The 14,481-nt window shown below is 44.4% G+C and overlaps 1 protein-coding gene across 1 annotated transcript; it reads left to right on the top strand.

The window, feature by feature from the left end:
* Positions 1-283: 283 nt before the first annotated feature.
* On the top strand, positions 284-7,811 carry NIFK (nucleolar protein interacting with the FHA domain of MKI67). Its single transcript, XM_083739931.1, has 6 exons — positions 284-486; positions 2,090-2,218; positions 2,861-2,969; positions 5,708-5,919; positions 6,648-6,731; positions 7,225-7,811. The coding sequence occupies exons 1-6, from the start codon at positions 349-351 to the stop codon at positions 7,405-7,407; spliced, it is 855 nt and encodes a 284-aa protein (XP_083596057.1). The 5' UTR covers positions 284-348; the 3' UTR covers positions 7,408-7,811.
* Positions 7,812-14,481: the final 6,670 nt, after the last annotated feature.

The raw sequence follows: 14,481 nt of genomic DNA, 5'->3' as shown, positions 1-14,481 counted from the left end.
ATTATTATTTATCACTGGCTTTATTAACGCCCTTCTAAATAACTGCCGCAAGGCGGCTTACACTAAAAAAAGTAAATGGAAAGCACCTAAAAAAAGCGCCTTAAAAAAGTTAAAGCGGCAGACTCCTGGCTAAAATAAAGCGGGGCGGCGGTTCCACTCTCCATCCAGCAGGGGCCGCTGCCGTTCCCTCCCTCGTTGCATCTTCATATTACCTATCAGCGTCACTTTCAAGAAAGGAAGAAAGGAACTCTCTCGTCAAGAGGAAATGACGTGAGGCTGCATCCGCTTCCTGGTTTGCACACGTGCGGGGTGGGAAAGTGGCGTTCTCTTCCGCACACAGTGGGCGCGATGGCGGCGGCGTCTTCTTCTGTGGAGGCGACGAAACCAGCGGCCACCCTGGCGGCTCCCCCTCTCCTTTCCCTAGACCCGGAGAGGCAGAAGGAGTTCCAGGCCAAAGTGCACCGCGTACGCAAGGCGGCTGCCCAGGTGAGAGCGAAAAGAGAATTATTATTATTATTATTTATACCCCGCCCTCCCCAGTCAAGACCGGGCTCAGAAGAAGCGGAGTTCGGGGAGGGGGAGGTGATGTGGGATTTGGTGTCCAGGTGCATTAATTTTGGGGTACAACGACTTCCATCTGCCCCAGCCTGTGGCTCCCTTGTGGCCACGCTGAGACCCTAGATTTCTCCACTTGTTTCCTAGGAGCAGCTGTCAAACGTGCGTGTGGTAGTAACTCCATGGAGTTGGACAGAAGCTAGAGCAGCGGTTCTCAACCTGTGGGTCCCCAGATGTTGTTGGACTACAACTCCCATCATCTCTGAGCTCTGGCCTTGCTAGCTAGGGGTGATGGGAGTTGTAGTTCAACAACTTCTGGGGACCCACGGGTTGAGAACGGCTGAGCTAGAGTTTCGCTGCTCGGAAGGTGGAGCTTCCTGTTGTTTTTGACGCGACTCTTTTATTTTTCTCCTCTGAAGCATTAAGCATCACGTCAAAGGTGACCAGGAGGTCCTAACTCCACACACCCCAGATAAAGAAGCTGTAATTCTCATCTGACTCCGTGGGGTCGTTACTTCACCCATTTGAAAAAGTGTGGGGAAGCTCCTGCTCTCCTGATCTACTTTGTAATCATCACTGTTTCCGTGGTGATGGAAGCCTCTTTCATGTGTTGCTGCAGTACCATAGAAATAATTTACAACGCTCCTATTATTTTTATTATTCGTTAAGTTTCTATATCGCCCTTCATCCAATGATTACAGGGAGGTTTACAATATAAAAACACAAAAATGCATGATGTAGTAACGAGCAGAAACAATAACTTGTGACTGAGTGGTGCTTGGACAAGAATAAATGATCCTACTTGTCCACCATCATGGCTCTATTATAATAATTCTAAGGTCTTAAATATAGAATAAATGTTCATAAATGCACAAGGTCAGCATTCATACATAAGTATATAAACCACATGTCCAAAATAGTACAGGAGAACAATCCTGAAGCCATTTTGACACTCCCTGGCAAGCCAGTTCCTACACCATTGTAATGCCATATGGTAAAATTAAGAATTTGTGGAGTAGCAGCTAAGTTTGTGTCATGCTATTTTATGTATTATCTGAGTGTGAACTCCTAATGGTTTGTGTGCGTTTCCTTGAGAGCAGGCAATAGAACCTGAAGTTGAAAGGCTTTTGAAAAATATCCATGCTTAACAGTGCCAATGTTCAGGATGCTGTGAGGAGGCAGCAGATTTACCAACCCAGAGTATTTCAGGTTATACCCACTGTGCATCTGCAACTGTCATCATGCAGATTTGATGTTTTATTCATTCATTACTTATATACCATGTTTTTCTAGCATTGTGGAGTTCAAAGCAGCCGGCTCAGATGGTCTCCTATTTGGGCACTGCTCCCATCTGCTTAACTTCAGCAAGGCTGCTGCATTTTGTAGTTTCAGGCTGTGCCCCGGGGAATGTTTTTGTCTCCCCACCACCATGTCTCTGCAACTGCTCTGCACAGGGAGATCATCAGAGGTAATGAACCAATGCGCACGTGGGTGTATTTTGAAATGTTAATTAATTATTTCATATATATTACAGAATCAGAATCTGACACCTGGTGTCATTTACTTGGGTCATATCCCAAAGGGTCTTTCTGAACCACAACTTAAAGAATACTTTGATCAGTTTGGGACAGTTACAAGACTTCGACTTTCAAGGAGTAAAAAGGTAACATTGGGAGGGGAATTATATCTTGTTCTTTCTCCCTAATAAGGTAGAACACTATAAACACCATAAAACATCAACACACAGCTCACAGCACCCTGAAGAACTAGGAGGGCACAAAAACTTAAATAGAAAAGTTTGAACTACCCTCCATGCAGTGAAGGATTTCAGGTGGGAGGGCTGCCACAGAAAAGACCCTCTGGTGTGTTGTTACTTTTCCATATATTCTTAAGGGTAACACTTCTTAAAATGCTGCAGTTAAGTTCTTTCCCCTCCAATCAGGCTCTATCACTCCTTGCAATGGGCAGTTGTAGTTTCTGGAGTCATTCACGTTGGCCTTCAGAACAATATCAATGTATATTTATTTATTTATTGAATTTAAATACCACCCTATACCCGGAGGTCTCAGGGCAGTTCACAGAGTATATAATTTAACATGTAGGCTCCCTGTGGTCATTAAGTTAAACCAATGGGCATGTCTGTATATTTGTCTTACTTTAAGAAATGTGTTTCCAGTAAAAGTAGTTCATTGGGCTCAGAAATCCTTTTTCTTTAAGATCCTTCAAGCAAGAAAAAATAGTGTTCAGCAAAGATTCATTTTAGCATGTAAATGTATTTCAAGGTTTGTCTCCTTATCTTTAACAGACTGGGGGCAGCAAAGGTTATGCATTTGTGGAATTTGAATATGATGAAGTTGCTAAGATCGTTGCAGATACCATGAACAACTATCTTTTCGGTGAACGACTTTTGAAATGTGAGTATGAATGAGTTTCTTGCCCAAAAGGAAAATTGAATGTGGCAGTTCTGAAGCGGTAACATCAATCAGTTTCCAAACCTTGCCACAGTCTGGTTTACAGAGTATCATTTCTCTAAAAACTGTCCCTCAAACCTACCTGTTACTTTGTCTTTTCTCCCAAAGTGCTTGTATCTCTTCCCCCACCCCATCTGTCTCCCCCCCCCCCCCTTGGTACTTGCAGATACCCTTTCTCCCAAAGAGAGCAATTATGATTTTCCTGGCTTTTGTAAGTCACACAAGGCCCTGTGACCTCCTGGAATACCCTTTATTAAGATAAGGTGCAAGCTGCAGTCACCTTTCTCAGGAAACTGCCTGTTAAACCACATTTGCAGTGGCATTAAAAAGGCATTGTGTACTGCTTAGTAGGAATTTCCTCCCTTCCCAGCGCTTGCCACAGTTGTGTGGTGTGTTTTTTTTTTTTTTTATAATAATTTTTATTAAGGTTTTCCAAATTAAAACAAATCAAAGCAAATTAAATCCAATCTATTGCCAATAACTAGGACTTCCCCTCCCTACCCCCTCTTGTGTTCCAAATCTTCCAAATAAGCAATTAAATTCAACAAATTCTTATCCCCAAATTACACTCTTCGTCAATAACCCAATTTATCCAAATTCTCGTCCCCTAAGATCGATCTATACCCTTCCACGGGTTTCCCCCTTTCGAACATAGTACAGATGAAAATAAGATAAATGTAAATAATAATTTTACAGCCTTTGGATTCCAATTTTCCCTCCCCTCTTTCCCCTTTGCGTTTCACCTATCCCTCCACTTCTAATATCTTCCTGGAGTTCCCACATTACACTATATCCCTCCAGTTCTTTGCCAGTCTTTAATTACGGATGTCCAATCGTAGAAGGAGTCTATCAAATAAGGGCCCATTTCTTCTATCCAGGTTTTTATATCCAGGAGTAAAAACTCCAATTTTGTATCCATAAGCTTGTCAAACCTGAATATCCCAAATGTTCCCCCAGTTCTGTCCAGTTCTTGTTGTTTCCTTATTCTTATCAATCATTCTCCTCCTTTTTATTTCTCTGTTCTCCCACAGAAATGTTCTTTTTCCAAAAGTTTCTAGTGTCTCTGCAGAGGTTTGTTATTCTTGAAGCAAAGCATTACATCATGTTCCTTTCATTTTCCAACAAATAGTTCCATTGTTTCCTGTAGTGTGTAGACCTCTGTAGACAAAATAGTGTTCCATTCCTGCAGTTTCCCAGGAGATTGAAAGTTCCATTCAACTGTTCACATTTCCTGTGAAAAACACATGCAATGTCCCTCGGCTCCTCTAGGTGGATTGCAGTAACAAAGTTCCCTTCCAGAATCACATCCACCAGACCAAGTAGCTTGTTGACCGATATTTAAAACAGTTTGTATTCAATTTGTAACAAATATAACCGGCAAAGTCCTCATAACAAAGTCTCTATTTTAATCTTCCTTTTTGACAGCTCTTTGACAGCTGTCAAAACCTCCATCACTTTTCTCCCGGCAGTTTCACGAATCGCTCCAGGGATTCCGGGGGGGTTGCTTTTTTTAAAACAATTCCACTTTTCTCCTCCAGCTCAATCTTATAATTTTCCCTCGCGAAGTTGCTGATTCGGCAAGATAAGGTTACACTCGATCTTAGTTGTCCAGTCCTTTGTTTTGGCTCTTCTACAATTTAGGGGTAGGCTGACTTCCTTTTTTCCACCTCCCCCGTTCGCTCCGAATTTTAAAAATTTATCCCCTTTTTTTTTAGTCCATATTCCAATTACTCACGGGTTCTTCTTTAGAGCCGAATTTTCAATAGAAGTCAGCGCTCTCCGCCGGATGGCATGCGGCTGCGCTCGGCAGGGATAGCAGAGAACTCAAAGCACCACGCTTCTCCCCGGCACCCGATCCGTAGCCTTTAAAAAGGCTCCTTCACGAGTCGGGAGGGCGCTAACGGTGCCAGCCGAGTCTCCATGTCCACGGCCTCAATCTGGCCGTGGTTTTTAAGGGTCCCCGCATCGCCGGTGCGGTAGGACCCAGCCCCTGCCAAGCCGGCTCCCTCCGGAGCTCGGAGGGAGCCCGCCATTCGGCGATGGCGCCGACCCGGAAGTCGTTGTGTGGTGTGTTTTTGAAGTGGCGCCCAACTGCATAGCTCTCTGGAGTACATTGGAATTGCTATTGTTCATGGTGACTCTTGGCTTGAAAACAGAAAAGGATTAGTGAGTCCTGTTCTCTCAAGCAAGTTTAACTGAGCTAGACCAATGGGAGAGTTGAACACCTGAGAAAACCTTGTTCATAATTCTCTTATTAAAGATTCAGACATAGCTTCAAGATGAATTTATGTGAGGCAGCCTTCCCAGTACTATTAATGAAGCAGCCAAACAATGCTTTCCACTTAATTATAATTCAATTCCAGCAGATGATAGAATTGTTCTGAGAGCTAGGTGACAGTCTTTGAAGAAGCCAGCCCAAGTGCATACATAAGAGAAGGTGGAAAGCTATTGGGTATCGGCCAGATGTTGACAACTCTGTGCCAGAAATAGAGGTCAAGGCAGGTGGATGAACATGACTAGGTGCTTAGATATGGGAGTTGAAAGTAGTGCTTTTTTAGTGATCCATAGCATATAATTGGGGAGCACGCAACTTAACATTAATATTTCCATGCTTTGGTAAATACTGCTTCAATTTTCAAGGCTTCCATATTGATTTTTGGTGTAACGTATTTGTGATGCAGGCCAGTTTATGCCTCCTGAAAGGGTGCGTGAAAACCTGTTCAAAGGTAGTGAGAAAATATTCAGCAAGCCGTCCTATCCAGCAGTGAAACGCTACAACCGGAGGCGAACAACCCAAGAGAAAGCAAAGATGGTGCAGCGGTTGCTGAAGAAGGAACGGCAGTTGCGGAAAAGGCTGGCTAAGAAGGGAATCGATTATGATTTTCCTGGCTTTGTAAGTGAATGCCCTGCCCGCTCCCCCAAAGGGATGGAGGTTGACATACAAACGTGCTAATAGCAAAGTATGTGCCTTAAACAGGGATTATGAATGGTAATATTGTCATTGAGCAAGCGAAAGATCTGTGAATGTTTTACTCAGTAAAAGAATGGAGTCTCTGGGCCTTTTCACAAAGGACACAGAGGCAAACCCTGGCTTGTCGCCCAGTGTGCATCAAGCACAGATCTACAGCTTCCTGAAGATAGTCACCTACCTATGTGATACATGTGTCTGCAAACATATTTCAAGCCTTCACTCTTTAACTCATTTTGGTCTACCAGTAAAAGAACTAAGGTCAGACTTGTAAACAGCCACTTATCTAGTCTCTGATGGTGAGTAAACAGGAAAGCTTTTGTAGAATAGATGAGTTTTTCCTATCAGGTTTCTGATGTGTCACAAGTAACTATAACTGGTATGTGTTTTGTTAAGCCCACAAGGTACTAGTCTGCCTATTAACACCTGAAAATAAGCAATGTGTGAAGTGGCCCTAAACTATCATAACAGATTTCAACTAAGCTGGAGTTGAAATTGGGTTTTGTAGCCCTTTATTGCTTATTAAGAAAAAGGCACAATTCTAGGACAGTATTTTAATCTTGTTTTGATGGCAGGATACCATTTGGTGTGTTTGTGTGTGTTGTATAAATGGATGGTATTTTAATCATACTAAATGAGCCTCTTTTCCATAGGCCGCTGAAATGCCTCTGATTAAGAAAAAGAAAAAGAAGCTTTCAAAACCAGACTCGAGCATGAATGTGTCTGTGAGCAGTGAGGTAAGTTTAAAGTGCTGATCTTCCCAAAGAGTACTAGTAAGAAAGGATTTGGGTTTTTTAGTCAATTGAATTCCTGTCATGGTCCTATCTCTCAGGAGATATTTTGAGGTGTGTGGGTGGCCAAATAGGAACAAAATTATTGGACCTCTGCAGAGTGGAAGTTTGGCCTTCATACAACCCCTCTAGAGAGTCTGACACCTTTGTGTTCGTTTTGTGCATTCCCATTGCGTCCTCAAGTCAGTTTTTACGTAAATGTGACAAACCTGCAGGCCTCAGTTTTGTCTCATTGCATCCCATCACCAGCCCTTTCCCCTTATGCAATCTCCTAGTAGGATGGGACCCTGGGGAGCAAATTGGTAAGCGCGAGGAGAGGGAAGCTAAGTTCTGTTTCATGAGCAGAGGTCTGCTCATGCCGTGCTGAGATAATGCCCTTCACCTTTAACATCGTGATGGTCCAACAGAATTTAGCAACATCCTCCTCTCTCATATCCAGGATCCTACCCCCGTGTGTACCCCATCATTTCTTGAACGGCGAAAATCTGAGCCAGAAGATAGCGATGACAAAGAAATAACTTTCAAACTACCACCTGCAAGTATAAAGACTGCTGCACAAAAAGCCAAAACAGCAAAGCTGCAAAGAAAAACAGCTGGGACGAAAAGGAAATGCAAAACTTAAAATATTTCTTCAGCCAAAGGACACATTCATTTCACAAGGAGTTTCCAAGCAGTCCTGATTTTAGAGAGTCTTGCGTAGTTACAATAGTTGATCCTCACATCAATCTCCAATCAAACCTATATTTCCTAAGTATAATAAGCCAGTGTTCCAGTATCGCAAGGAGAAATAGTTTTAGATTCTGCCGACTTGGACCTATTTCTGACTTACTGGCTGAGGGGGAGAGCTGAAATGTACTGTCTTAAGCGTTTTAACTAAAGTGTGTGGCTGGTATAAAAAATGTCACAGATGATTGGAGAGTAAACATGTATAAATTGTCAGCAGAAACAGGATATTGAGGAATATTTTGTTTTTTCCAACTATGACTCATTTGAAATTAAGTTCAAATTAAAAAATGTTGAAATTCACTGGAGTAGTGTGTTAAATTATTGAAAACAGTGGTTGTCAGCCATATAAATGGTTTCCAGTACCTTGGTTCTCGAATGGCTTAGTTGTCTAACAAATCGGCTCCCGAATGCCACAAACCCAGAAGTACAGTAAGTGTTCTGGTTTGCAAACATTTTTCAGAAGCCAAACATCCGGCGTGGCTTCCGCTTGAGTGCAGGAAGCTCCTACAGCCATTTGGAAGCTGCGCCTTGGTTTTCGAACGGTTTCGGGGACTCCCGGAACGGATTAAGTTCAAGAACCAAGGTACCACTGTATACAGAATTGGAGAAAGGTACTGGCTCAGTGAGGGACGCGGGTGGCGCTGTGGGTTAAACCACAGAGCCTAGAGCTTGCTGATCAGAAGGTCGGCGGTTTGAATCCCCGCAATGGGGTGAGCTCCCGTTGCTTGCTCCCTGCTCCTGCCCACCTAGCAGTTTGAAAGCACGTCAGAGTGCAAGTAGATAAATAGGTACCACTCTGGCAGGAAGGTAAACAGAGTTTCTGTGTGCTGCTCTGGTTCGCTAGAAGCGGCTTAGTCATGCTGACCACATGACCCGGAAGCTGTACGCTGGCTCCCTCGGCCAATAAAGCGAGATGAGCACCGCAACCCCAGAGTTGGCCACGACGACCTAATGGTCAGGGGTCCCTTTACCTTTAGTGGCTCAGTGACAGGGCGCATGCTTCAGATGCATGAAGTCCCAGGCTCAGTCCTTGTCCTCTCCAGGTAAAGCTGGGAATGGCCCCTGCCTGCAACCCCTGGAGACCTGCTTCCAGTCCGTGTAGACGAGGTGTGGGGCCCTCCAGAACTTGCTGCAGTCTACAACTCCAGTCAGGCCCAGCAAGCATGACCAGTGGCCAGGAATGATGGGAAATGCGGTTCATCGACATCTGGAGAGACTAATTCCCCACATCTGGCACAGACAACATTGAGCTAAATAAGTCAATGGGTCTGACCCTGTTTAAGGCAGCTTCCTTTGTTCTTTGTCTGCTGGATTAGTGCCACTGCAGCATGTATTGTGGCATGTCAGTACCACTATTCTGCCTGGCACCATTACTGCCATTTGTCTGGTAAGTTGTGGAGCAGACAGCAAAGTGGCGTCTCTTGCACCTGTCCCACTGTGTCCAAAGGTGCAATGTCTACTACTTAGAGCACCTCGTGCCACTGCTTAGTTACATATAGCTTGGCAATTGGGACAGTTTTGATGTTCATTATTCATCAAGGTGGGCAAGATGGTATGGTGGTGGTTAGGGCGTTGGACGAGGACCTGGGAGATCAGGGTTCAAATCACAACTGCTGCAAAGCTCATTGAGAGACCTTGGGCCAGTCACTGCCTCTCAGCCTAACCCACCTCACAGGGGTGTTTGTGGGGAATTAAAAGAGGAGAAGGACCACATCTGTCACCTTGAGCTCCTCAGAGAGAGAAAGTTGGGATATAAATGCAATAAATCCTGTAATTCTAAAGGAACATGCATTTGTTGTCACTTGCCTGCTGCCAAGCAGTTGCTGATAATGGTTGCATTCTGCTATAATTCTGCTTTTTGTTCCTTCACCGTGGGCATAACCTTCCTGGTAATATATTGGGATGGTAAATATATATAATTGCTGTGCCTTGATGTGCAAGAAAGTCATCTAAGGTATTTATTGTATCTGTTGCCTTTGTGAAAAGGTGTTTGTGGGTGTACTTAATGCATAAACGTGCCATGCCCTGAAAGTTTTTACTCAAGGATTCAGCCTTCTGTCGCCGTCATCCCTACTCCAATTATGTGCTGAAAATAATAATAATAATAAATGAAGCATTCACCCCTTTTTTCAAACACATTGCCTTTAATCATGATAGCATTTTGAAATGAAGAGGCCACTAAATATGCACATTTTCGCAACGAAGTGAGAGTGTGAATAAGATTTACGGTAACCTAGTTGAAGGTAACAGAACTGCCTTTAGTTTTCCTTCTACAAAAAAAAGATACTGCACATCACAAGGGGGCAGGATTTCTTGCAAGCTTAGAAAGCCAGATTTCCCTCCTGCATTCATTAATGGTGCTTCTGGTCTTTGAGCTCAGGGAGGTTTAAGCAATTCCTGATTCAAGAGCAGGAACTGGAAAAGGGGAATTGGCATTCTGGGTGAGAGAGAGAGAAAGAGAAAATGAAAGCCCTTTCTGAAAGCAGAAGGTTATTGTTTCAGTAGCAGGCGAAGCATAAAATCAACGAGACCTAACTGAGAAAACAAAGGTTGGTCGTTTTATGCCTTGACCTACAAAGGTTCTTACATCTGTTATCTTCAACTTGTCTTACTACATAATGTTATTAGACAAGACATTCTAAAGCAAAGTTGTTGCCATGCGGAAAGATCAACCGCTAACAAATGCAAACATTTCTAGGACACTGTTTAGAAATTCAGCTTGCACAGATCAAAGCAGTCGAATAGGCATTGCATAGGAGCAACTCAAGCTGTGTCCGTTATTGTATATATGATGCAGAGAAAAGATCAAATTTCTAGTATTTATCACTAATTTGATTAAAAGGACTGTGGCCACAGTGGCGTAGCGTGGGTTGTCAGCACCCGGGGCAAGGCAAGTAATTTGTGCCCCCTAACCCGTGGATTTGCGCCCCCTAACCCGTGGATTTGCTCCCCCTAACCCCCAGATGTTGCGCCCAGTGCGGCCAGCCCCCCCTGCACCCCCCACGCTACGCCACTGTGTGGCCACATTCCTACAGGTGGTACGGGCTCAAGTCTGCATAGTACTTAATATAAGTCATACTAATTAAACCAGTCTTGTGTATACTTGAGCACGTTCCACATGGATCGAATATTAGGATCCATCTCTTGAGTAAATAAGTAGTGACATATGTGTCACTGCAATAATCCAGTTTGCGGGATCAGGCTGTCACTGTGGCACCTTCAGGAAATCTGCCCCACGGAAAAATTACACCCCCCCCCACCAGCCCCTGTATTTTACAGTAAGCCCGCAACTTACACACATTTAAACTTGTGCACATTCAGATTTATGTGCTTGGCACACACACAAAATAATAATAACAAAAGTGGTGGACATCCAGGGAAAACGACTTTGGCAATCCCACCTGCCATTGCATCCAGTGTCTTTTGCCTATCTGCGATTTTGGCTTTAGGCGTGATGCCAGGAATTCCTGAGTGCTTGCTGTATTTAAATGTTACCTCTAGGATTAAGGCTACCATAACTTAAATTGAAGAGAATTTTAGGAGATGACTTTGGCAGCTTAAGTAGCTCGTGGGTTTGGGGGTTGCACGGGAATTATTATTGAACGCTGATGGCCACGGCTAACTTAAGGCACTTCATTTCTCAGTAAAGATTTAGTAGCAGAGGAAGTGATGTCACGAGACCTCGTTTCATGAAACTCAATTTATGTCTGAAAAATAGACTACTGGGCATCACTTAGCGCAATGTGGTTATCAATAATTAAAACAGGACATCCCTTCCTAAGTAGCACAGTTGGCCCACGTACAACTCAATGGCACATTTCCTCACAGCAGCCTCCTTTCATGCATTTGTTGCTTTGCCAAAGCCAATAAAGTACAATTCACAATGGATTCCCGCCCTCCACTGCCCATTTGGTCTTAGAGACACATTATTCTAGTCACCAACAGCAAGTTGAGACTGTGTAAAGGTGGGAATCCCACTGCCCACCATTAAAGAATGCTTAAATTAATTAAAGAGAGCCAGTGTGGTGTAGTGGTTAAGAGCGGTAGACCCGTAATCTGGTGAACCGGGTTCGCGTCTTTGCTCCTCCACATGCAGCTGCTGGGTGACCTTGGGCCAGTCACACTTCTCTGAAGTCTCTCAGCCCCACTCACCTCACAGAGTGTTTGTTGTGGGGGAGGAAGGGAAAGGAGAATGTTAGCCGCTTTGAGACTCCTTCGGGTAGTGATAAAGCGGGATATCAAATCCAAACTCTTCTTCTTCCTCCTCCTCCTTCCAAGTGTCTGAAAAGTAGGGATGTGGACATCTTTATTTTAAAAATCGTGGAAGTGACTGCCCACATGTAACTATGCTTTAAAGTAACCTTCCCAACCTGGTGCCCTCTAGAAGTACAGCTGTACTACAGTTCCCGTCAGCAGCAGACAGTATAGCCCAACTGGGATGGAAAATCTGATACTATCTGGCAGTCACCAGACTGGGGAAGACTGCTTTAAAGTCAGAATTAAGGAGAAATTCATTCTCTTTCATGCTATATTTATTTTGGTGTATGGCTATTATTGGGACATGGGTGGTGCTGTGGGTTAAACCACAGAGCCTAGGACTTGCCGATCAGAAGGTCGGCAGTTCGAATCCCCGCGGCGGGGTGAGCTCCCGTTGCTCGGTCCCTGCTCCTGCCAACCTAGCAGTTCAAAAGCACGTCAAAGTGCAAGTAGATAAATAGGTACTGCTCTGACGGGAAGGTAAACGGCATTTCCGTGTGCTGCTCTGGTTCGCCAGGAGCGGCTTAGTCATGCTGGCCACAGGACCCGGAAGCTGTACGCCGGCTCCCTCAGCCAATAAAGCGAGATGAGCGCTGCAACCCCAGAGTCGCCCATGACTGGACCTGATGGTCAGGGGTCCCTTTACCTTTACCTATGGCTATTATAGGTAACATGAAGAGAAGCCTTCTAAGAGCTGGAGATAGCAGCTATGGCTTGTATCTGAGCCACACTCATTGGACCCCTTGGAATAGGCTATTGTAACTTGCCCATTAGTTTTAACAGGTCTACTCTGAGTATGGTTCAGTTGGGTACAACTGTGGGTTGTATGCATGGACTTCCACTTGCACCATGTCACTTCCCTCTCCGCCTCCCATGCACCCCTCTTTTCTGGGGGTTCTCCCAACCCTGTGGAGCAGATTCAGGGGGAGGGGGCACAGGTATAGATAGGAAGGGGAGGAGAAATCATGTTGCGTAAGTAGAATTCCTTGCATTAGTAGAACAACTTTGTCTGATACAACCCCCTATGTTTAAATATAAAAATCCATGAACCCATTGACCCTGATTAATCACTAAATAATCTTTAGCTGGCCGGGAGGTCAATTGTCCATTCCAAGGGTGGACGTACACATCTGAGAGAAGCGAGTGAATAAATCTCTCAACTTTATGTCCTCCTTTATGCCAGTTTGTGCTTGTAGGTTTGCCTCGGGCTTCCGTAACTTACAATCCACCAAACCAAGCACCGTCCACTAACCCCATACTGTGGTTCGACAGGTATCTGTTCAGGTGCCTTGTTTCAATTTATTTTCCTCCCTACTTGCCCACTTAGATTAGCACTGATGTAAAGTGTGCATGCGCTTTATGGATAATATCCATAGCATAATAAAAAGGTTTAAAAGGGACAGAGGGAATGAACAAACAAACAAAAAAGCCAGATCTCTCACACACACACACCTGAAGAGGACAAAGCTACAGTAACAGGTTTACAGGAAGAGTTAAGCATTAAGAGACGGTGCCCACGCTAATAACTGAAATTAGGAGCGTCCATTCTGCTGCAATTAAACGCTTGATTATCTCTTCCCACCTTGTTTTTGGTACAATAACAAAACCATTAGGCTTTTATTAGGAGAGTTTATTATTTGCCTTTGCATATCTGCAGAAACCGAAGGCCTAATGGTACTAATACGAAGCTGTGTAAGAGTGCAGGTTCCTAGAATTATGTATAATACATGGTGCTTTTTCCTCATTGAAAGTTTCCTGCTTTCTTGATGTCAACTGCTTCTTTGGCTTAGGATCATCTCAAGCAAGCAGCCGTATTGCATGAAAGTGTCAGGGAGATGATCCTGCATGCAGCATGCAGGTAAGGGGTGGGCAGCATTCAGCTGCAAGGCAACCACTTATCTGGGCTCTTCTTAGAATCCCAAATGTCTCCGAATTTTGCTAGTCCTTGTGAGTAAATGCTTGCTCAAGGAAACCCTTCCCACCGCAGCAATAGTTACACGTTCTTGCTTATATGTTGACTGTGAAGAAGCTGGGCTTTGTTATTGTGGGCTACTGGTATGGACTGTTATCTCTACATACAGTGGTACCTCGGGTTACATACGCTTCAGGTTACATACATTTCAGGTTACAGACTCCGCTAACCCAGAAATAGTACCACGGGTTAAGAACTTTGCTTCAGGATGAGGACAGAAATCGTGCTCTGGCAGTGCGGCAGCAGCAGGGAGGCCCCATTAGTTAAAGTGGTGCTTCAGGTTAAGAACAGTTTCAGGTTAAGAACAGACCTCTGGAACGAATTAAGTACATAACCAGAGGTACCACTGTATTTGCTTGCTCCCATTAAGCCATGACTTGGCTTATACTTATGTACAAACCAGGTCACTGAGTTTCTTCCTAGCTCAGTGGCATAGCTGTCGGAACACGCTGGGGCGGGGCACACGCACCCCCCCAAAATGAGACAGACATTTCTGGCCGTCTTCCTGTGTGGTGTAGTGGTTAAGAGCGGTAGACTTGTAATATAGTGAACCGGGTTCACGTCTCCGCTCCTCCACATGCAGCTGCTGGGTGACCTTGGGCTAGTCACACTTCTCTGAAGTCTCTCAGCCTCACTCACCTCACCGGGTGTTTGTTGTGGGGGAGGAAGGGAAAGGAGAATGTTAGCCGCTTTCAGACTCCTTTGGGTAGTGATAAAGCGGGATATCAAATCTAAACTCTT

This window comes from Podarcis gaigeae (assembly GCF_964106915.1).
Source record: "Podarcis gaigeae genome assembly, chromosome: 5".
NCBI classification, from domain to species: domain Eukaryota; kingdom Metazoa; phylum Chordata; class Lepidosauria; order Squamata; family Lacertidae; genus Podarcis; species Podarcis gaigeae.
This window is presented reverse-complemented; position numbering and strand designations above follow the sequence as displayed.